At 43.3% G+C, this 24,662-nt stretch overlaps 1 protein-coding gene across 1 annotated transcript in view; it reads right to left on the minus strand.

Annotated features, from left to right (window-relative positions):
* The window catches only part of VAV2 (vav guanine nucleotide exchange factor 2), an 805,614-nt gene that overhangs the window by 147,568 nt on the left and 633,384 nt on the right, over positions 1 to 24,662 (minus strand). The window contains exons 6-8 of the mRNA XM_085612602.1: positions 17,591 to 17,689; positions 13,452 to 13,520; positions 10,880 to 10,980 (exon numbers count right to left, since the gene is read on the minus strand). Coding sequence (XP_085468728.1) covers positions 10,880 to 10,980; positions 13,452 to 13,520; positions 17,591 to 17,689 — 269 coding nt within the window. The remainder of the gene's footprint in view (positions 1 to 10,879; positions 10,981 to 13,451; positions 13,521 to 17,590; positions 17,690 to 24,662) is intronic.

Genomic DNA, 24,662 nt, shown 5'->3' on the forward strand with positions numbered 1-24,662 from the left:
GCAAAAACAGTGCAGAATTTCTAGATGTCAAGATAGAAATCATTGACAATGCCATGCAAACCACTCTCTTTAGAAAGTCAACTGCAGGCAACAGTGTGCTGCATGCCCTCAGCAGCCACCCGGAGACACTCAAGTGGAGTATCCCTTACGGCGAACTGTTGAGGGCAAAGAGGAACTGCAGCACCCCAGAGACATATGAAACCACCAGCAGGGAGATGATCTCACGTTTCAAGCTCAGGGGATACCCTAACTGGGTTCTCCAGAGAGCCAAAACTAGAGCGGATGCCATACCCAGGGAGAATACCATTTCAGACAAACCCACCGAGACAAATGATGACACCACTAACACCACCAGGATGATCATGACTTTTAACTCTGACTCTAGCAGTATACACAAAACTATAGCCAAACATTGGGATATCCTTAAATGCGATAATATAATTGGTGAGACCATACCTAACAGACCAAGTATCACCTATCGCAAAGGCAGGAGCATTAGGGACATGGTGGTGAGAAGTGATGTCACCATTTACCCTACCAGACATCAACATGGCCTCGAGGGTTTCTACCCTTGCGGCCATTGTAAGGCCTGTAAGAACAGCAAGTTCCGCAACAAACTCAATTATAATGGCGTCACGAAAGAAATCAGAGAATTTCTGACATGCAGCACCACTTTTGTTGTCTATGTCATTGAATGTCCCTGTCTGCGTTGGTATATTGGCAGCACCACCCTGCCTGCCAAAAAACGTATCCTTGAACATTACCGAGCCATAATCCACAAAGATGTGAAATACCCAGTGGCCCGCCACTTTGAAGAAACACATTTTTCTAACCCTGAACTCCTCACTTTTTTCATATTGGAACAAATTACAATCAATTTTAGAGGAGGCAACAGGGTACTCAAATTAAGGCAACGTGAGTCCAAGTACATAGTCCAATTTCAAACCAAACACCCAGGGGGCCTCAATTTTGATGAAGAATTGTCCGTTCATTTAAAGGAATAACCATTTGTCAGGATTACTACTGTTTTATGTCTGTGTCATTAACTATGTGGCAATTTTAGTTCTCTCGCTCACCTCATGATATTCATTTTTCTGATTACAGGTCTGAGATTCTTCTTCCCATTTGACTATGTATGTACTTTTATGAGTATTTGCCATGGCAATTTTAACAATGTCTTTTTTGTGTTTTTTTCATTTCAGGAAGAAAGGAAGGTGCCCTCTCACTGGCACTCACTCCGCACGGGCCACCTACCCTTCCTTCCGTTTCTTCACGTTTTCGAGCACGGTAACTGATTCTATCGGCATTCCATTAATTTTGGACTTTATGGGACTTATGCACTATACTTATTTTCCTGGGGTATTTGACCCTCAGGTTGTATTTCATACAAATTTGACCCTTTTGCCTGACATACACGCTGTTACCTATCGTAACGCGAACCCATTTGGGTTCACATCTCAATTTACTTCATTCATTTTATTTTTATCCCCTCATCCAAACCCAGTTGGGTCATACATTTAATTTGTTTTTGATGAGCCTATGCCAGGCACCAGCCCTGTTCTCGTGTTCGCAAGCACTATGCATTTACTCACAATAACGCTACAATTCGTTTGATTCTAGGCATTTTTCCTATTATTTTCATTTTCGTGTAGCGTATACATTTGAAACAATTTTTTTCATGCATTATTTTCAATTACATTGTTGTTTGATCACTTGATAATTATGTATGCATACCCAGACAATTATTACTCTTTGTTGCACATTCCAACATGTCTGCCGTAGTCGGCGAATATGCCTTTGGGCTGGCCTTTCAGTCCCATGTCCATGTTTATGAATTACAACTTTATCAGTTACCCTGTTGTACACATTCTTCCACGTGATCAAGGCTTCCGAGCTGAAACGCGTTGTGGAATAAACAACCCCTCTTTGCATTTCGTGTCTGTGGCTTTGTCTCCTGAGAGCGCACTGGGATTGCTTTTTCTCTACTTTGGAACTTAATTACCGGCACGCTCCGCCGGAGTGTGCGCCACCTCCCATCTGGGTCAATACAGTCGGAAGGGGCATTTTTGTGAATATATATATATATATATACATATGAAAATCAAACAAGCTATCTCCCACCTCCGACCGGCGAGGAAGAAGCACACGGACACCAACTCGTGCTTCACAGGTTTTTAATGTCAATCAGCACCCACACAGCACGCCATTACACGTTTCGGCCACCAGATGGCCTTGATCACATATATATATGTGTGTTTGTTATGTTTATGTTTTAATAACAGTCAAACTATATAATTAGAGAATATGACAAAATGACACACCTTGGGTAACTAGTAGCACTGTCATCGGGGCACAGCGGTATTCAAGAAGGTTTTATGTTTAAGAAATAATACTTTTAATTAAATGCACTCAATTCAGTGATATACTTGCTTTAATTTCACTGGGACACTCAGAAATGTGCAAACATTTTTTTTTAGGTCTTTCTCCTATATTTTCCTGACATATTTTGATTGATTTACATGTTTTGATGGCCCGGTTTGTGCTTTAACTCTTAGACCGAGCCGAGCCAAGCCAAAACCCCTCACCCCCTTCGGCTCTCCTCAAGGCTGTCCATGTTCTCCACAGAAATGTACTTTCTGCATCCTTGGTTCACCCTCTCAACCCTATAAGAGGAAACACCACTGGGGTTCGAACCTGGGTCGCTCAGGCTCCATGTAAAACCCTCATCACACCATGTGCTGCCAATTCCTGAGTACAGAGCAAAGGCAAGCCAGATGAAGGCTGTCAATCACCCACCTCCCCACCATTCCCACAGCGGTAGGACTGAAGTTGACACGTTTCACAAGCACAGCGCAGCGGTGTACTGACCCCTGCAGATCTGCCACCCTGCCAATCTTTCTGAAGTTTTACAGTACTGCCCCTCCCCCTCATCCCTCGCCCCCCACCATACACACACACACACACAACATACTTACAGCATCTCTACAGCTCTAAAACCACGTTGTGGCAACCCAACAATATGTGTGAGGGCTTTAACAACCTTGAGGATTCTACACCACGGTCCAGGAAACATCAGGTGTAATTGCAGGTAGGCAGATCACCACTGTTTGACTGCGCAGGTAGAAATCAGTAAAAACAGGGCAGAACAACTCGAAGCTAAGAAAGTGATCATTCAAGACTGTGGCAGAAATATGTAAAACGGAGAGCGGCTGTCTCGAGGCCTGCTTTGCAATGCAGAGAGGCTCCCCCGCGCGCGCGCGGAGCTGTCACTCACCGGCTCCTCGCGCCAGCGCCCTGGGCCTGATTAATTCAGCAATCTGCCCAGCGGGCATCGCGCGGCATTAAAAGTCATCCGCAAATACCTCTCAAAAGTGGGTCAGGAAGTTCACCTGTGTTTAGAAAACACTCTTTTTTTCATGCTGCGACCTGCTTCCCCCTCTTCAAGCAGACACTCACTCACACTGAAGGAAAGGAAGGCTTTCACTGAATCTGATAGGCCCCGTGCTGTCTTTTCATCGACTCACGGATGAGCCACAAACCCGTGGGTTTGCAGGACGGCCTCATTCACATCAATTCCTTTCACAGGTGCCCCCAGCTAAGGTTACATTCAGCCTGTCTCATCATTGCTTAATGTCACAATCCATGTACTGGGGTGGAAATGGGTGAATGTTTGTGAGGTCATAGACGGTCCCCAGTTTTCACTGCAAGGACTGGGTGATAGTCTGACGTCATGAATGCTTGCTCTCTTCTGGTCTGAAAGTTTGAAGAATTGCACTGACAATGCACCATGGAACTGACAAAATGCAGTTTTTGCCCACCTGAAGAGTGAACATTTTAATAATGAAATAAAGGCCAAGATTCTGGAATAAGGCGAATGTGCGAACAGGACTTGTCCACCCCACAGCTGACCTACTTGGAGACAAGGACACGCCACACATACAGAACACAGAAAAAAGTCTTCATTAAACAGATAGTTCAATCACAGCCAGATTTACCACTATACGTTATAGGCCTAGACCTGCACTGCACGGAGGGTCATAGCCCCTGCTAGAGCCAGAACCACTGGAGCCGAGAGCCACTGAGCAAGGGTGAATAGTCTCGAACAAGCCCTTGGAGTGTGTGCATGCTGATGGCTTTGGAGAACAGGAGACACTGGGCCATGATCATACTTCCTGCCCACAGTATACAGGATTACTGAGGAAGGCAAACAAGTGGTGGGTGGAATGCTTGACATCATCTCAGCAACTGGTAATGACTCCGCGCGCATGCCAGTCCATCGATATTTTGACCACCACGCCCCTCCAACAGGAACCAGCCAAATGTAAATGAGCTTTGACCTTCCTCCGATAGGAAGAGTCCGGCCCAAACTGCCAGGCCAGGTTCCCTCTGAACGGGAACACAAGCAACCCCAGACCAGATTCGGCCTTGCCAGCAGGGTGCAGCTGGGTTTCAGTTGTACAGCGCTTACAGTACCCACGTCTGAGGATACCGGTCACACTGAGGAAACAAAAAAGTGACAGGTGGAGTGAGTGAATCAACCTCGGTCACTGCTAATTATGCGGGGCTGCATTCCACTCCAGCATTTTTTTAACTCACCAGACAGGAACAACCCACATGCAAATCAGCCTTGGCCCTGCTCCAAAATGAGCAGTCCAGCCTAAACTGGCAGGCCAGGCCCCCCTGAACATGATCTCCCAGACATGAAACTGCAGATGGAGTCTGCCCAAGCTGCTGTCTTGGGGAGCTGGTGTGTATGAGCCAGACAGACCTTGCAAGTGCTCTATTTTGGGGGCTCAGAAAGCTTGAAGGTTGTATCTGGATCTGAAATCCAAAGTATCCGTGCCTACATGTGCATAGCATTAGGATACCTTAATAGCACATATATACCCATAGAGGAGCGAAGCACAGTAAAAGAGTGAGGGGTGCACAGACACCTAAAGCGAAGCTCCTTGTGGAAGTGAATGAGAGAGCGGACTGATCTGCACAGGGCTTCGGGTTCAGATCATCGATGTAGAGCAGGAAAAGGTCTGACAACCATTCAGCGCCCTCTGGTTTCCAGCCAGGCAATATTGGTACTGAGGATGGCGAGTAGACCACCCCAGATCTTGACCTTGCTTGCCAGGTAAGAGGTCTGGGTGCATTCAAAGCAGACTAAGGCTACACTCACACATGCACTGTTCCATTGAAAGCAGACGTACCTTCAGTGCACCTTTTCAGGTGTGCACACATATAGGCAACTGTAAACATCAGACAAATTGCAGCTCATTTATAAACAAGCAAGTCTGACATGTACATTAGCAAAGGATGCTCAGAGCGCGAGCACTGAGTACATCCAAGTTTAAGAGCTCGAAGATGAAAAAGTGGATATGACTGCGCTCCCCATGGAATCCAGCCAGTGGCAGCAGCACCCAGGCGTCCAGCGAGAGCAGAGAAGGCCCACCATCTGCCTTACTACTCAGATGACACAATTGGCTTTTAGGGGTATTAACAGATTTCATTTTCATTCGAAAATGTGTCCACAAAGTCATTCTTAAAGAGCTGCACACAATATGGTGAACTGCATTTATTACTTTGTGCTCTCCTACCCAAACCCTCACAGTGCCGCACGGTCTGCGCAAGGGCACACACTGCGTCAGTCAGATCGCTCGAAAATTGAGAACTTCGCTTATTTAACTATTTATAACACAAAAAGGTATTTTAATTTGATCCTTTTTAGAGTTCACTTTTGACAATGATCCACCTTTTAAAATGAACAGAACACTTTTAGAAATGCTTCTCAAATGTACATGCCTTTGTGCTGCGACTCAAAGGTTGCTATAGATGCAACCCACAAAAGAAGAAAAAGAAGAAATCATTTTTATTATCAAAATTTAATTTTAGGGGCTGAGTGAATGTTTACCTGATTGACGCCTACATAGGGGAGTAGGTTTGTAAGGGATGTGCAGATGCTAATTAAATCTAGTCACCAAAAGGTGAAGATTAGGCAATTTATTTTTATTTTCGCAGAGCAAATTAATCTACCATAAATAAGCCTGACAGATCCCCATTCCATGTAATGCCTTATTCCGTGTGCCCAGGTGTAGCACCAGTTTATCTGGCACTTCATGTGTGCCCCCCCCCCCCACCCCGACGTTCACTTCTAGGAACACCAATGATAGAAACATCACATGCAATAAAATACATAGAGCATAGTGCATATGTATGTAATGGCTCACGCAGGCCTGGGTGATATTGGAAATTGCTGTTTTTTCGGTAATAGACATGGCCACTGGAATCATGCGATTCTGCAGCTGTGTCGTTTTCCACATTATCATGCATTTGCTGCATAATTCATCATCTGCTGCATAAGCTACAGATTGAGGCAAAACAAAATTTGTTTCTAACTCAAACAGGATCAAAAGTTACTGAAATCTTTTTTTTAAATTCAAGTCATTTTTTATTGAGATTTTATAAGATCAATTGAGCACAGATATGGTAGATGTACGAATTAACAGTTTGCCGTTGGGGAGACCTTAATGCAGTAGAGTATTGCATTCTCGGTTTATCGAGGGAGGCGACAAATAAAACGTTGGGTACGTTTAGTTGTATGTATGTGAGTAGAAGGTGAGGGTATTGTTGTTTGTGTGGATGGAATCAAGGATATGAGTGGTGAGTATCTGCTGTGGATTACCCCAACTGATTTCATTATGCGGATAGAGATCTAAGAAAACAGGAGAAGGGGCAGGCGAGAGATAAGTAAGAGCAGAGATGAGGGAGAGGTATGCCCGGGGGGGTGGAGGTTGGGTAGGGTAGGGGTGTGGGAGGGGGATGCCGTGGAAGCCGTTATAGTGATGTGACAAGCATGAAGTTATCTAGCTTGGAGAAGATCTTATCTTTCTTCCTTGATGTTGTTTTTAGGTATGGGTTCAGGGAATTATCCACCCCTCTGTTGAATTGTACCCATTCCCACAAAGTGTGGGGAGAAAGTCTGGATAAGTCTATCCATTCTGAGAGAATGACTTTAAGGCCAGTTGTGACAAGAATGCCCCTTCCTTGTTTAGCAAGGAGTGCATGTCGGGGCAGAAGCATACCCAGGGTAAGAGAGGACAGGGTTGGTGTCCAAATCAGGTTTAGAATTTGTGATGTGGTTTTACTTATTTCTGCACAAAAATTCTTAGGGAAGGTGTAGGTCCAGCGGCACGCGACCCAGGACTCCTGGCCCTCTTTCACAGCTCAGCTTTTTTGAAGACTGAGTTTAAACAGTTTGGCTGGGGTCCAGTGAGACATATGAGACACCCAGTATCTACTCTGAGCTAAGGATGGAGGTATTTTGTTCAAGGTTACATTCGCCCAGATGTAGGACCAGTTCAGAGGTGCCACTTTAGGGCTGTTTGTATCGTGTAGGAGTGATTGCCATTTATTTTGTTTTGATTTGTTTAGTGCAGAACTAATAGTGGATAGGACAGTGTAGAGTTTGGTAGCTGCATAGCCTCCTTTGCTGTATAAGCACAGAGTCCTGGGTAGTCAGCAGTGTCACAGGATTTGTGCCTGGAGAGAATTGCTTTAACTTTTAAGGAGCGGTAGGAGTCCAGATCATTTAGGTCAAATTTGGCTTTAAGATGGGAAAAAGGTAAGGGATTGTGGGTGGTATCAAGGTCTCCTGATACCAGTATACCTTTTTGTGCCCAAGTCTCTAGAAAAATAGTTTTGCCGCCTAGTTTTAGGTGCTCCTTATGCCATAGTGAGGCAAGAGGTGAGTGTCGCATTTTGACAGGGAGTTTGTTATCAATCTTTCTGAGGGCTTGTGCTGTGCACATAAGGATGCTTGCTGAGTGCTCTATTACTATTTTCTTATATGGAATAAAAGAGGTAAGGTAGAGTGGTCTGGCCAGTGCTTGTTCAATCTCGAGTCATGAGGGAGAGGTGGGAGGGAGAGCCAAAGGCTTCCCTGTTTAGCTTGGAAAGCGCGCTGATATCTTCTATAATCTGGTAAATTCAGACCACCTAATATTTTGTGTAGTCTTCGTTTCTTTAAGGCAATTCTGGCTTTCTTGCATTACCATAGAAATTCAGTGAGGATTACATTGGCAAAGAAAGTGCCTGAGAGGTGTATGGGTGACATACTAATTAGAAAGTTGATAAGGGAAATAATCTTCATTTTGAAGGATTCTATTCTTCACCACCATACGATTTATCTAGAGGACCAGTTATATATGATGTCCTTAATTTTGCCTAAGGTCATATTCTCGTTATGGTTAATGGATTCTCTAAGATTTGGGAGGCACAATAGACCAAAGTATTTTATTTTGTGGGGAGCCCATTTGAGACCCTTGTCGCCAACAATGGATCTATCACAGTGGATATTAAGAGGGAGGATCTCCGTTTTATCTTTGTTAAGATAATATCCAGAAGCCTGGGCATAATGTTGATCGTGGACATGGTACTGGGCAGCGCTAGATCTGCCTGGGTAGTGAACAGGAGGATATTGTCCGCACAGGCAGCTACTTTCTGTGGGACTGCATTGAAAGGGATGTCTGGTATAGAAGGGTGCCCTCTAATTTGTATGAGATGGGGTTCTAGTGTGAGTAGGAATAGTAGGGGAGAGAGGGAGCACTCTTGTCTAGTACCCTGTTGGAGGTTATATGTATTAGATAGAGAGCCGTTAATGTTTATTCTGGCTCTTGCCTCCTTCTATAAGGAGAGACTCATTTGAATAAGAGCCTAGGATGAAGGTAGTGAGGGTGGCGTGGAGGAAAGGCGAGGAGACCTTATTGGAGGCTTTCTCCACGTCTAGCGCTATTGCACAGGCCGGGTGATCAAGGTGGGGGTCTTTCTCTATTGCACGGCTGAATAGTCTAATGTTATCAGTAATAAATCTGACTCTGATGAGTTCTGTTTGGGAGGGGTGTATGATTTTGTTAAGTATGGGTTCCAGGCTGAGAGCAAGGATTTTCACATAGATTTTACAGTCGATATTTACTATGGAGGTGGGACGTTCATTTTTAAAAGTTACTGAAATCTAAGTGACGTGTTACTGTGTAAAAGAAGGCCCTATGCACAAGTCGACCTGCCAGCTTTCTGCTGTTTTTGATTATATTTGTATCTTAAACTGGTACAAATTAGTTCAACCTTTGACCAGGAAGAGTTAACTTGTTAAAAAAATGACAAAATTATAAAGTAATACTATCACAAAATGTGCAACATTACATCAAAATAATTAGCATTTTCTTGCCACCTAATTTAGTCCTCAATGCTGCATAATTCCAATAGCCCTGGTAAAAATGTTTAATTAGCTGTTGAGGGGTTCGCATTTAGTGTAAGAGATGCTGTCACCATTTCAATGCATCTCTTTGGATTAAAATAAATCATATGTTCCTACAGAACTCCTGCCCTTGGTTTATTGCATATGCAGGGGACAACATGCCTACATTTAACTATGTCAAACAGGGCTACCAAGTTTAAGTCAGTTTATGTGTGACATTTCATTTTTTACAGCAGCTAATGTTTGACATCTTCAGGCCTCATTTATGACACTCTGACACCTTAGGGAAAACTTTGTCTTTGACCCAAGCAGATAAGTTTATGCACATGTAGCAGGAATTTTCCCTGATTCACATTCAAGGACCTTTGTGGGTAACTTACCCTAAGTGTGTTAGGAATTTTACCCAGCTGTACACATTGACTTCATTTGGACCTCTCACAATATCATGACTCCCCCTTCAGCAATAATTGCCTTATGGCTGCCCCACAAAATCATGTGCTTGATTCCCTTCCTTGCAGCCCCTTAGACACTCCCTTGGTATCAATGACTGCCTTGTTATACACGAGGAAAGGACTTTATTTTGGTAACTAAAATACTATATTCACACCCAGCTGCATCATTTGCAAAGCCATCCACAGCAGCATCCCCAGGTCTCTGGATGAAAATTCACCTTCTCTAGTGGCGCGTAGTCAACATGCAATCAGGTCACAATCAGACTGGAGGCAAAGACGTGTAAAAGAGAAGAAAAAACAAGGCAACATTTGTTGTCCATCTTTGCACCCAGTATCTGGAACAATATCCCTCTATCTCTTAGTACTGTTCCAATTTAGAAAAGAGCTGAAGCTGCACCTCTTTTAAGAACACAGGCTTACAATGAATACACAGTCTACGTCTGTTCAATCATTTGCTGATTTTAACTCCGCTGGACTCTGTACCAGTGCCTCTTGTCAAGGTTTGCGATACCCACAAACTACATAAATGAATACAGACATAGTTGACGTTGGCAGGGTCAACATGACCCACACCAGGCTGTAACTCTTGAGAGTCATGGTCCCTGCCCACACTCATCAGTGGTAATGAATAGCATATTATATAATCGATTCACATATTTGTTATATATATATATATATATATATATATATATATATAGAGAGAGAGAGAGAGAGAGCGCAATGTAAGATGTATTTAGAAACTATAGCGCCATTTCATTCAACAACAATTCTGCTAATTTAATTCTTTCCATAAATTAAATAAAACAAATGGCATAAAGAACTTCCAAGAGCCATTGGAGGCTTCAAGAACACCATGTATTTCGGAGAACTACACATTGTTCCAATACCTTTTTTAAGAAAGAGCGCAGAACAAGACCTTCTTCCTTTGGTCTGTATAAAGATGGCAAATAAGCCTCATATCTGATATTGAGTCTAAACGTCGCATCACCCAGTATCACTTGCCAAGCATGCCGGATGGAACAGGTTATGACAGACTCACCCTCTTATTCATTTTGCACTGGTGGACAAGGATCATAAGCCAGATGTTCCACTAACCTGCTACTACACTGACATTTAGTATAGAATGCAAAATATTCCCACTTAGTGACAACCAAAGGCACCAGCACTTGTGACACTTTCCACTCACCGATCTTTGTACTCCAGAAAGACCTTCGCCAAGCTGCTTCCGCCAGACATCATCGACACATCGATGGCCTTCAGGAAGCTGTAGTGCACTTTAATGAGGTCCTAACATCCAAGGAAAAAAACAACACATTTAAATTAGGGCAGAGTAAGGGTTTACATTTTTAAGTGAATTCCACTTTAATTAGCTCTACAGGAAAAGTTAGGATCCCACTTAGAAATCCATACTTTCACAGAGAAATGGTTTACCCCACAGTCTCAGCAAAGGAAATGAGAAATTCAGATACTAGGACACTCTAGCTGTGTGTTAACACAGGGATGAAAAAGGAATTTTTGTCAAGGAAGGCCCTGGTGAAATCGTCATGACAAGGTACAAGGACTGACAGGTTAAAAACACGATATTTCCGATGATACCATTGAGCACGCTGCAAACTTGTAAGAGTAGGTGAGGTGACCATAAAGCCACAGAGCTCTATCGATCTCATTCCCTGAGACTGAAACATGATTGTCATTACAGATTCTAGGTTACAAAATGTAGGTCTGTGAAACTGATGTTTTGCCAATGAATTTGAGCGGATTCCTGCTGTGATCACCATTAAACTGGAAAAGGTTTAAACAATTACTCTCAAGAAGAAGGTCTCCTCCACACACCCTCATTTGCTTGAAACATTTGCTGGCAAACAGATGTGCAGGAATTAAAATTGAAAAACAGATACAAAATATATATTTTTTCACGTTGACATTTTTTGGGGAGACTAAATATGGTGCAAACATTTATTCAGCAGAAAAACGCTTTTATACTTTATTTAAAAATGCTAGGGTAAGGAGCCAGATTTTGCAGAGTATTCATTTTGGGAGATTAATTAAATTTACCAAGTTTCAACCTGGATTTCATACGCTGTGTGAACGCAAGACCCTGTACTTTTACAACGCTACCTACGTAACCCAGACGTTATGAATGCCCTGGATTCCCCCCAAAATGCTACTGTGTCACTCTCTAGAGAGAGCCTGGTCTCAAAGGGTTTGGAGCTGTCCAATTGTCAGACTTTGCAAAGGAAGCTAGCATTTCTCCAGAACACCTCTGCTAATAGGTTGACGCGGTGCGCTCTTTTCGTTAACTTTTTTGAATTCTACATCCCATTTGTTCTTAGCAATTAAGGCCAGCCAATAACAAACATGTCCAAGGTAGGTCCTGGAATGAAGGATCAATGCCAAACCTTCAAGAAGTCACTCAATGCCAAACTTTCAGGATATGCACCTAATAAATTTACATCCAATTTATAAAGAAGAACTCAGTCTATGCAGAACGTTCAGGATATCCACATAAGAAATTGACATCCAATCATTCAAACGAAACCATGTTTATATGTCAAATTAAATTATTTACATTTTTTAGTGCTTTTTTAGTTTCTTTGCAAAGAGGCACCATATTTTTGTTTACCACCTCATCAAGTTCAGATCTTATCGTAACCCCTAAATATACTGCTTTTTTAACTACCCTGTAATCGTCAAGGGATGCAAACACGTTGGTGACAATCTGTGTCCTATGCTTGTTCAGGGTATAGCCTGATAATGCACCATATCTCCGGGCTTTTTCATCTGATGCCACAATAGCCTGCTTCGGGATGAGAGGTGACTAATGCTGTATCATCGGCGTAAGCCAACACCTTGCTCTCATGCCCATACAAAAAAAATGGGGGGAATATTCAAAGCTCATTCCAGGTGCTTTAAAAAAGGGTCGATGTACAGTGCAAAAAGGAGAGGTGAGCAGGGACACCCTTGTCGCGTCCCTGTTGTGATTGTGAAGGGCTCCGTCATCTCCTCATTTATAAAAACACTAGCTGCAGCATCCTTGTATAGAGCTTTAACCACCGCAATAAACTAAGTGTCTATCCCTTTTCTCGCATCGTAATTCAAAGAAACTGCCAGCAGACCCTATCGAATGCTTTTTCGGCATCAAACACAATTGCCGCAATAGGGTCTCCTGACACTTGTCTGGCATCAAACAAGGTAATGATCCTTCTCATATGATCTATTGTTCCCCTGCCGGGGATTAAACCATGCTGGCCTATGGATACAATCCTATGAATTACCTGCGATAAACGAGAGGCTAATATTTTTGAGTATATTTTTACATCCCCATTAATTAATGTAATTGGACGGTAGGAGCCAAGCTCCTGTGCGGGTTTGTTTTTTAAGAAAAACTAGAAAGGATGTCCCTAATGGAAAACTCTATTGCTATTTTTTTTTTTTAATCAAATGTGTGCATTGCTACTGTTGTACGAGAGAGCACTGGCAGACTGGAAGAATCAATTCTCATCACACAGTATCAAAGTACAATATCTACAGATCAACAAGTTAAAAGTAGAGATCTGCTCTCTCTGCAAGTGACACTATGCACACTACTTCCGACTGTGCAACATACAGGTCATAGACACATCTTCAGTGACAGTTGGCGTGAACGCAATGTTGTCCGTCAGCCCTTCGTTTGCATTTTCAAATAGTGGATACAAGACACATCACTACCAAGCATAGCCATCTCACAGTGAACAAAGAACGAAATTCAGTCTTCTCACCTCCAAATTGACAAAAATATCCAGCATCTCTTGGGGGCTGAGGATTTGCTTCAGTGGAAACATGTAGTTCTGAAAGAATAAAGACCAGAACAGTTGTTAAGGTCCGAGAACCTGCGAATGAAGCCAAGTGTGTAGGAAAAAACACAACTTTCTCTGTCTCGCTGGTTGTACCTTTTTTAATAGGATTTGCTGTGGTGATGCCTGCAATTATTAAAATGTGCTGCGGTTGTACCTGTTGATCAGGATGTGTTGTGGTTGTACCTGTTCATTAGAACACGCTGAGGCTGATGACTAGGATGTGCTGTGTTTGTGCGTGTTAGTTAGGGTATGCTGTGGTTGTGCCTGTTGATTAGGATGTGTTGTGGTTGTACCTGTTCATTCGAATGTGCGGAGGCTGTTGACTAGGATGTGCTGTGTTTGTGCGAGTTGATCAAGAAGTGCTGTAGTTGTGCCTGTTGATTAGGGTGTGCTGTGGTTGTTTTTCCGTTGATATGGACGAATTGTTGTTGAGCATCAGTTTGTAAAAGTGTGCCAGGTAATTTCCAATGGACTTGCAGGTTTTCCTTCTCAATTCCTGTACTATGAAGAGTGTATAAAAGCCTGCATCTAAACATTAATCCTGAATATCACACAAATGAAAGGAGGGAACAACAGTCACTTCTTAAGAACAGAGAAGGGATAAAGGTGGCAAAATGTGGATGGTGGCATTTACAGCAGGAGTCGGGCTATGCTTTACTACCTGACATAACAGCAAAGATTAAGCAACACACATTTTATTTCTAACAAATTATATATTGACATACTTTTAGTTACCAAATTTGTAGACTTATTTGAGGTGTTTTATTACCTCAGTCCATACTAGGCCTGGGCGGTAAAATCCGTTCCGCTCGTGGAATTTGCGGAATTTGGGTAATTTCGCGTTTCGCGGAGAACACGACATTGACCAAAAATCTGCGTTCCGCGACTTCGCAAAATTTTTGGCTTGTTCGCGTTCTCAATATGCGTGTTCGCGAGATATTTCACCCCGAGCACGCAAACAGCGATCGCGAACAGGAAAAAAGTATCGCGAACAAGCAATTCCGCGTGTTCGCGGAATTTCTGCGTGTTCGCGGAGAATTTTTACCGTTTCGCGGAGATTTGCGTAACGTGATTACGCAAATTCCGCCCACCCCTAGTCCATACTAGAGTGATTGCAAATGGGACAGATGCATGTTCTGGTCAGTTGTACAGGCGCCATCAGCTTTTTGTTTGTCAGTTTGGAGTTGGTTGTTGGAGGCTGGCTGGCAAACCTTGTGGAAGGGGAGGAGTGGATGAAGTCAACTCGGACAGTGAGCATCAAGTGCAACTGGTAATTTACACATGGGTTGAAGACATCAAGACCCTCACTTGTATATGTGGTTGGAACTAGGGGGCATGGCCACAACTTTGTCGCGGGATAAATTAAATGATTCCAGCAGTAGAGTTGTGGCGTCCGTTGGGTGAGGCCAAAGGACTCTTTCACTGCTACAGCTTTACAGCCCAATGGATCTGAAAGTGCTCAGAGTGCACCTCTGCCAGAACGGGTCACTTAACAAACAGTAAAGAAAAAATTCCGTTTAGTGTCAGGCAGTTCAAGTGTTGGTACCTGAATACCAAAGTCTTTACCTCTGACCCTTGATGGCCATAGCCATAGAGAACACTTCATCTACTGAACTGGAGAGCACAGCACCTCAGTGCGCTGACGATTGACCGAAGGCCTCAAATCCAGAGCTAAGCAGTTCCACGCGTGCAGGCGTTGCAAATACTAAACCTCAAATACAAATTCAGTACTCTGCAGAGATTAAATCAGATTTCAGGCAAGAAGGCTGCATCCACATTTATAATTCATGCCCGCTAAATTGCCAACCTCTTGTAAAATGAGCTCTCTCAAGGATTACTGTAAATTTTGTATAAAGGGAGCAGGTATGTCAGCACATGCGTGCATCAAGAACGAGTGCCCCCGCAGGATCAAGTTCCTGCATGAATGAATGGACTGGTGCTGCCCAAATAAGAGCACGAGCAACCCACATGGCAAGGGACCTAACAAAATGTAGGAAAATCAAACCACTCATTTACAACAAAATACTAGAGGCAATGCAGGCACACCTACCGCATAATAGATCTCTAAAGAGAGCTGTCTTACGGCTTCAATTGCATCAAAGAGAGCAATCATGATAAGACACACACATACACACAAAAAACTACAAACAATTACCAGAAACCGATCTACTTCCAGGGTTTACGCATGATCGGCTGCAACCTTTTGTGGTACGTAGTGACAAGTACATTGAACAATGGATACAAATTGAAATGGACTTCCTTGTCTCGACGTGCGCGCATAAGACCTGCAATGCCCACGACAACTGTATTGAAAGGAGGGTTTTCTAGAGATTGCTTTGAAACCATAACCCCTCATTTCTGTAATAAAAACGACAATAGTGGAAGAAAAGAGCAAAAAGCAGGGACGCCCTTCAGATGGATGTCAGGGTCCTGAAGTGGAAGGCTAACCCAGTGTGGCGACAGCAACTCGTGTGCCTTGTGATGCAAGAGAATGATTGGATGTTGGGTCCTCACTGAGAGGCAGCTGGATCAGAGAGGCCGAGACTGGGCTAGGTGTCTCACCTGCTCCTGAGTGGTCCTTCTGGTCTCCTCAATAATGCTTCTCCTCTCTTACAACATGCGTAAGTGTGTCCCTGCCACCTCTCTGCTTTCAACTAAGATATGACCCGAACCCACTGATTCATCACATTGGATTCGCAAACCTGCAGCCAGAGCGACTGCTGCATGTAAGGCTTCATTTAGCAGAACCTCTTCACTCTTAACATTAGCTAACTCTACTGGAGTCATGAAATCCAGCTCTTGACAGCTTCACGTCCCCCACCTCTACAACCTAACAGCTGACCACCACATGGGTATGGCATTGAGAGGGGGGTAGGACTTCCACATGATATTGTATGAGTGATCCCCCCAACATCAAGGTCATCCATCTTTCATCTGCACCAAAAATGGGGGAGGGGCAATCCTACATGCTTTTGCATGAGTGATCTCCCTAACATCAAGGCCATTCACATTTTATCTGCACTAATAATGAAAGGAAAATTAAATGTATAACACACACTCCTACCCTGAGGTGTCTAGGCCCTGTAGCTCTAGTGATAAATCATAATCCCTCAAAGATAAGAAAGGCAGAGTCCTTAGTTTTAATTATTGAATAGCCAAGTTTTGAGAGCTTTCCCAAAAGGAGAACAACTCAGTTTTTATAAGTTGAGAAGACATTGAATTCCAAAGTTTGGTGGTGCAGGTAATAAAGCTCCTGCAGCCCCATTTTGCACCATAATGTACCCTGGACGCTGGCAGCGAGGCACTACTCTGCTCTAGTTAAATTCAGTGCTCAGTACACACAGTGTTCATGCTGCTGGGGGCACCATTAGCACGCAGGTCAATCCCAGTCTTCGGGTCCACATGGCAGGTACTTTAAGGCAGGCGCTATCATCCCCTGCCTGTGGTGTGCATGAGCGGTGGGATTAGAGATAGCACAGACGTCTCTTCTCGTGAAGGCAATACCTTCTATTTATTAAGCGTGGTAGGGTATCAATGTCACAAAGGAGAGGAGAATCAAGAGAAGAAAAGGGAAAGCAGAAGACAACCTGGAGAGTCTTTCAGAAGAAGTGGGAGATAGACAGCTGAAGATGGACAGCTGAAGAAAGAACAAGAAGGAAGAAAAGTATGAAAGGAGAAAGACAAAGCACACGTCCTGAAGGAAAAGGTCATAAAAACAGTTAAAAGGAAATAGTACAGCAGGAAAGCGGAGTAAAATGGAGAAATTTAAAAAAAAAAAAGGCATTTTCATAATGTAAAAAGAAAACAGAGAAAACTAAGGAACAAGCAGGACATGGAAGAACATCGGAGAGAGAAGGTAACAGAAGATTGAGGAGGAAAGGAAAGAAGATAGTGGATGGCTTCAGCAAGAATACACCAGTAGGGTGTACAAAGAAGGAAAAACGGAGTGCAGAACAAAGGCTGTCAATCTATTTTTAAGGGAAACCCAGATAGGTGACAGCAAAGTTACCTGACATGGAAGCAAAGGCACCTGTATGATTGACAACTGCATCACGACTCACCTTCTGAATATCTTCGAGCGTTTTGTAGTATTTGGCCTCCGTCTCGCGGATTTCAAGCAAGCAGCAGTTTCTTTTGTCATCTTCCGTCATCCCCATTTTCTGCAGCACAAAAAAGGAATTTTAGCATCCTGACATACTGTAACATGACAGACTCCACTAAACCCTTCTGGTGAAATTGCAGAATTAGAAATTATGCTAGAAATGGAGTTATGCTTGAATCTGTAAATAGGTAAAATCCACAAAGCCACACTTTTGTTACAGTGCTGGCATGCAAGTCGCTCACAAACACCCATATCCCTCACCCAAATGTACAACGGCACGTGAACTAAACATAACATATATTTAGATTGTTCTCTGTGAGTTGTATTCCCTTTGTTCAACCACAACCCTGCAGGAGTGGTTGCCTTAAAGGGGCTGTCCATATTACAGGAAAAAAGAAAGCTTCTCTTAGAGCACAGGCCGGTACTGCTACCAATCATCAGCAGTGGACATTCTAGAACGTTGCTTTACTTGATAATGTGGTTAGATCGAGTATCCACCAAAAAGAGCGCTACCAAAGGTAAGTAACGTGTTCTTCATTCCTCACCTTTACAATTCACACCAAACAAGCACCTCCCCAGGTGGAGGGTCTGTGGAATGGGATCATACCACAACCTCCTGCAGGACCAAACTGGTGCCCTGCACACTGTCTGCCGAATCCCCGTTCCTGACCATGAAAGAGCGGAGAATACTGAAGCTGGGGCACAGGCTCCTGGTTTCCCCTCTATGCCAAACCACTGGAGTAGCCTCAAAAGGGCCAATACTGATGAGAGAACTACCTGGCAGGTGTCAGATGCCCAAAGAGCTGACTGTGGCTCGACTTTCCTTAAAGTGCTCTATGGCAGAGTCTGCTTTTTCGCCAAAAAGAAGGGATCCATCAAAAGGCATATCCATAAGGGATTCCTGAACATCACAAGAAAACTTTGTGACTCTCACCTACTCATAGCGATGGGCCAATGCAAGGACAGACAGCTCGCCCAAAGAAATCGGTAGTGTCCAGGCCAGCTCGATTTACATGCTTGGCTGCATTGACAATTTTGAAAAGTCTGAGCCAGTAAGAACCTAAACTCTTCTGGATCCACTAGTAAAATCTTGCCGACCACGTCCTGGAGGACATGCATCTATCGTTCAGGTAATCAGCTTGTGTTGATTGACCTCAAAGGTAGGCTGGTCAAAGAAAACATTTGATTCTCGAATGTCTCAATTCACTTTGACTCTGCTCTGGGGAGTCGTTGGAAACAAAGTGGGATTTACCTTGCTGGTAGAAGCCTAAACCAACAGACTCTCTGGGGTAATGTGTTAAATCAAAAACTCAGGGACATCTCGCACTAGTCTGTGGCACCTGGCAACCTGCCCGGTCACAAGTGGGTAAGAGCAAGGTTAAGGCCAGGCGCTCATCAATCGATCGGTTAGCGCTTCACTGAATTGCAGTAAGGGCTCCAAGGCAACTTGTCCAGGCTGTAAAACTTCAGTATGAATAATAAGTTTGACCTGCACAGTAGGAAGTTGTAGTTCCAGAACCTCCGTATCACATCTAATCACTAGAGCAAAGGAAGTACTTTCTTCAATTGGAGGCCGGGGTGGGGGGGACACACCAATCCGTTACCAGGGGAAGTGTCAAGCCCATTGGCCTTTTGAAGTTCACATACAAACTGTTGCCCTCATAACGTGATAGAAAATCCTCTCCATCATCTCCGTTATCTCGTAATGCCAGCAAACTCTGATCAGAGTCAGAAGAGAAAAGTATGTGGGCCAATTGAGGGCAGCTCTGTGGTAGATGCAGAGCTGTGGCTGAAATGGACTGTCCAGAAACCAGGTGGTCAGAATGAGGTCAGGACGTGACTTCAGTAGGAGCTGAGACAAGTTCGGCTCAGAGTGGGCCATCGGCAAAAAGGCTTCCTCCGGCACCAGCAGTTCAGGACTGACTTCGAATTAGAAGTAACTAGCAACATAAGAGTACCAAAAACATGCAACAGGACCTCTCCCTAGATCTTCTACAATGTTTCAATGACCCAAGAAACTCAGGATACAGCAGGACAAGTTGTGGAATTGGCACATCCGTTTGAGTTCAAGTGCGAGACGTAGTGGCACCATTATGTCCCTGCAACTTTTCTGATGATAGAGTACGGAGGGGTGGAGACGAGTCTTACTTGGCCTTTTTGAGTTTCCACTTTGATTTGCACTTCAAGTTACCAGACGCCGTCGACAACAAAGAGGACATGTAATTGAAACTGCCTCAATAGCGGCAACGGGTCGGCGCCCCCAACTTCGAGCGGGAACAGGACTTGTGTGGCTTTTTCTGAAACTTGGTGATGTACAGCTCCGCTTCACAGTCCCGGCTCACCTTTGGGGTCATGAAGGGAAATCCTTCACATGAATTAGAGCCGTGCCCTCAAGCACAAACACCAAAGGTACACCTCGTGTGGGTCATCACTGACATCTGTTTCCAGCAGTCACCGCATGATTTGAACCCTATACTTTCAGGTTGGGACATCGTTTCCTTCCACACTGGATTTCAATTTTTTGAAGAAAGGTAACGTCAATCGGACAAAAAGACAGAGTAGTGCTTGAAGGCATGGAAAGAAAAGAACTGATGTTGGTGCGCAGGAGTGGGGCTTTTTTGGTGGTCTGCTCTGTCACTTCCGGGGCAGAACAAAACCAATGAGTAGCTGCACAACTCCACACAGCGGTGCACAACAGCACTGCTCAGACAGCGTCTGGATCAAGTTTGGAGTCTCGGCCAGTCTAATAGAGAGGAATCTGTATCAATCAGAAAAGGTGAATTTAAAACCTGCTGTGGGTGGACTGTTACACATTGGGTTAACTAAGGTCTCCACAATCAGGCTCCCTCTCCTATCACTCGTTGACTAAGGGCTTGTCTTTGATGCTGAAAGTGCTCTGCTCCCTTTTGGCTAGTGGCTAGTTCATGCACATACATACAAGACTCAGCGGACCTGGGCACAACTTTTCACTTTGACAAGTCATTATTTTTACTCAAATTAGTTAGATCTAATTGAACCACGACTGAAAGTTTCTAGATGTGGAGATTTGCTAAACAGAAGCTGGAGTTCAAAACAAAGTGTTCTGGTGAGATGCAGTCAGCTGGAGATACCCATTACCCTACTGGACCCCACTCAAATTTGGAGAAGGTGCCAATGTTGCCAGACCTGCTTTTGAGCTTCCTGCAACAATTTCTTATCATCCTTATGCCTAGTTTGATTCATTATCTGCTTCAAAGCATTCCTAAATGTCAATCAACAATAGAGACATGGGTCCTCAGCCAATCCTTGTGGGTAGCATGTCAGATTCCTAAGCACGATTCCTATTCTGCATCGTACGTCACCATTCACTACACCAATGACATCATAGGGTGAGGACACAAACAAAGGTCTGATGTCATCAACAAGGAGAACAAAGACACAAGACAGCCTCTGATTTCCTTGAGCAGAGAGCATACGCCTTAGTGCTAGTTACTGATGGTGTTGGTTCAAGAAATACATCCTTGTCACACAATATCTGTGTCGTAAAAGGTCTTTGGGTTAATGGAGGTCCTACTGCATTCCTGTGAGCTCCACCAACACCACACAGAAAAGCCATTTCCTCAGTTTAAATTGTTCCCACTATTGCAATATATGAGGCAAACCTGATTGTCCATGCGGATTGTGACTTTAACAAAATTAGGCAAGCTTTTTGTAATATTTTGGACATCTGTTTGAAACCTGGATGCTTAGAAGGTGCTGTACGCATCTGGAAACAAGATCACCTGATTCTTGGAATATTGGCAGGTGAATTTTTCCGGCAATATATGGCACTTAAAACGGTCGATTGCTTAGTGCCGATAACTTAGTGTGGATCTTGCAGCCATTTTAGGGATGAAGCGAGTAAAACTGGAATCTTAATTGTCACCTACACCTTTTTAAGTGACTAAGCATATTTCTTTGTCAGAGGCAGACTGGCACATATTAACTTGGCGAGAATTGTGCCTATTTTTTGTTTTCTTACACAAGTCAGATGTTATAACAACTAGAATTACCACATCATTACTGTGATAAACTTTGAAAACATCAGGCTAGGACCCAAGAGTTTCTTTTGAATCTTAACAACCAACTATATGTCTTCTTTGGGTGCTGCCATCGTTAATAACAGGACCTTAGGTTGAGATTAGGGGAGACTTCTGGGAAGTGGAGCAGTTCTGTTTTGAACCTAATTTAGTCCAATTTAAGGTGCAAGCTAACCTGCTCCAGACTTGTTCTGCCAGCTCATAACCAGGCGGAGTTCCAGTTGAAATATTTATTGCCTTATCCACAAAGACCTTTGAAAACAGACATTTACATGGTGGGCATGTGCCTTTATTTAAAGCGCATTATCATCTTTTTAGGGATTCAAAAAGAATACCAAGAGCACCTACCTGCAGGATTGCGCAACCATGACTTGTTTGCAGACATACTCAAATGTATGAGCATTTATTCTTTCTCCCTGTGGAGTCCTGGCCTTTATATGATTTGGAAATAGATTTACCGCCCCTTCCCAAACAAATGAAAAGCTATGATTGTTTCTCTAAGACCATCACAGAAATGGTTTGACCTTGGCACTGTATGTTATCAAAAACCTGAATGCCCTCCTTTGAAAGCATCAGATCTTATTACCTTTTGCACTGATGTGGAAGCTGCCAGAGATACATATTTTTCAAAACAGGCTTCCGAATGTTGGCTGGCTTTTTCCTTTGTTAAATGATGACCAAGTGAAATGTGTGCGTTTTTGTCACCTGTGGTTAGATTTGGTGAAGTCAAAGAATGGCTTAGACGGCCATTGTAGTTCACACCACACACTGATCCTGCTAGTGGTGCCAGTGGCCTGTATGTGACACTATTATTATTGTTTAGTGCATAATAATTTGCTAAACGAATGTCTTCTGTTGAAAATAGGCCTCACCATGTGGTCGACTGTAGTGAAAAAATGTCCGTTTTAAAAATTAAATGCCAGTGCCAAGCATGGGCAAACTCCGGCACAAATTAAGCACTGTAGTAAAACCAAAGATCTTTAAGAAAGTGCAGTTTCTTTTGCATCACTAGATTATGACTGTGAATCTACTTGGAAGGTGCAGAATGGAAGTGTGAAGATGTCCACATGACTTTCAATCTCAGGCCACAGTGGGTAGATCTATTTCTTTGGCTACAAATATCTCAAAGTTTCAAACTGAAGAGATACCACTTTGGTTCCAGGCGTATCAGAGGTTCAGACTGCATATATATTCTATAGCTTATACCCATCCTCCCACTCAGTCATCAGACAGTAATAATAATGCATAAGCAATGTTATGAATAAAAATGACGAATGCTTCCAACTGAGTAATAAAATATCAGTGAAAACCTTATCACACCAGCAAAAAGTGTGCTGCAGTCAGTATGATTGTCATCACTTAAATATCTATTTTAAATGTAACCTCGAAAAACAGTTTTGTCCCCTACCCTTCAGTTTGTGATTGAAAAAATAAAATGCACATTTTGCAATAAAAGCTCATCTATAAAGTTTTCTTAAAAGCCGCCCCCCCCCAACTCCCTCCAAGTGTTCCATTGTTTTAAAGTGCACGCATTTTGTTCCCACAACTAAACTTTTCTTTCTAAGTAAAATAAATAAATTATCCAAAAACTGGATATCTGTAAATAACCTTTGCTTCCCGAAAATCACCTTTGTGAGCAATAAAGTGCATAGGATTGGCCCCAAATATCAGCTTGTCATTTTCATCATGTATTCACAAGTAATGCTCCTCGATAGGAACATATTCTCCCACACATTCCCACGTATCACTATCACATGCTAGGAAAGCACACGTCATTCAATAATGTCGTTCAGATGCCAAAAAGGCCACATTATTATACTTAGCATAGTCACAACTATGAGTGACGACGGGTCCTCTACACCAGGGCTACCTTATTACCATTTATGGCCAGAATTGCGTAAGAGAAAAAACCTCACTATGTCTAAAATGGCCACGGTAGTTCTAAGAATGTACACAACACGTCATTGGCTCCATAATGACGGAAACGGTTGCAATAGTGCCAGGAAGGATCACCATTAGATCTGGGAAGGCCGTTTGGATGCACTAATGGACATCATAATGTCAAGGATATTAAATGTGTATATCTATCCAAGATGGCCGTTATTATGGCAGTGGTGGCACAAGGGAGGCCATCGCATGAACCAAGGATGGCTGGCATAAAAGCAAGAAGGACCACAGTACCACGGATGGCTAACTTGTGCCAGGTTCACCAATCAGAAGTGCCACCTCTTATGCTTTGGATAATAACCACTATGCCTGGGATGTTTTCTAAAAAGCTAAGCAGCGAGCCACACCAGTGATTCTCAGGCAATAATTGTAGTAAGGGCTGCAACCTTTCTGTGGTTTTTTACAGGCGTCTAGAAAAGTCATTCCCATGACCACACCCAATGGTACATATTTTATCGAACGAGAAGGACAATAGGTTGAGTAAGGCCCAAGGACGTTGTTGTCTTCTCTTGGGTTCTGAGCATCTGCAGCCGCTGTGGTTGAGATGCAGCACAATGATGGGCGAGAGGGAGGATGTGATCCTGTCGGCAGGATGGTGTTTGGAGTTCTCTGAAGGGTAACAGTAACTTGGAACTGGTGAAGGATAAAGCCCTGGTAAGCCCTACGCTAAATACGTGGTACTTAAGGACGTATACGGTGTTTGAAACTCTACATCTTATGCACTACACTAGAGCGTCAATGACCAATCTTAAGAAGATCTCCGCTGCCGACAGCATCAATAATCTTCATGTTTCAGACACGTTTTTACTGAAGACACATTATGCTACTGAAAAAGAAAACATTGTTCCCTCGAGTGAGTTAAAAAAAACAATTCTCATATTGACACAAAAACATATTGCAGAGTTCTGTTCACAGCATCAAATGCAATAAATAAATCAACTCATTAAACGGCACAATCAATAACATTAGGAAAATGCCTACAGCGAGACTGAACCAGTCAGTTTAGTCCCATATGTGGCATAAAGC

The sequence above is a fragment of the Triturus cristatus genome, chromosome 1_2 (genome assembly GCF_964204655.1).
Source record: "Triturus cristatus chromosome 1_2, aTriCri1.1, whole genome shotgun sequence".
NCBI lineage: Eukaryota > Metazoa > Chordata > Amphibia > Caudata > Salamandridae > Triturus > Triturus cristatus.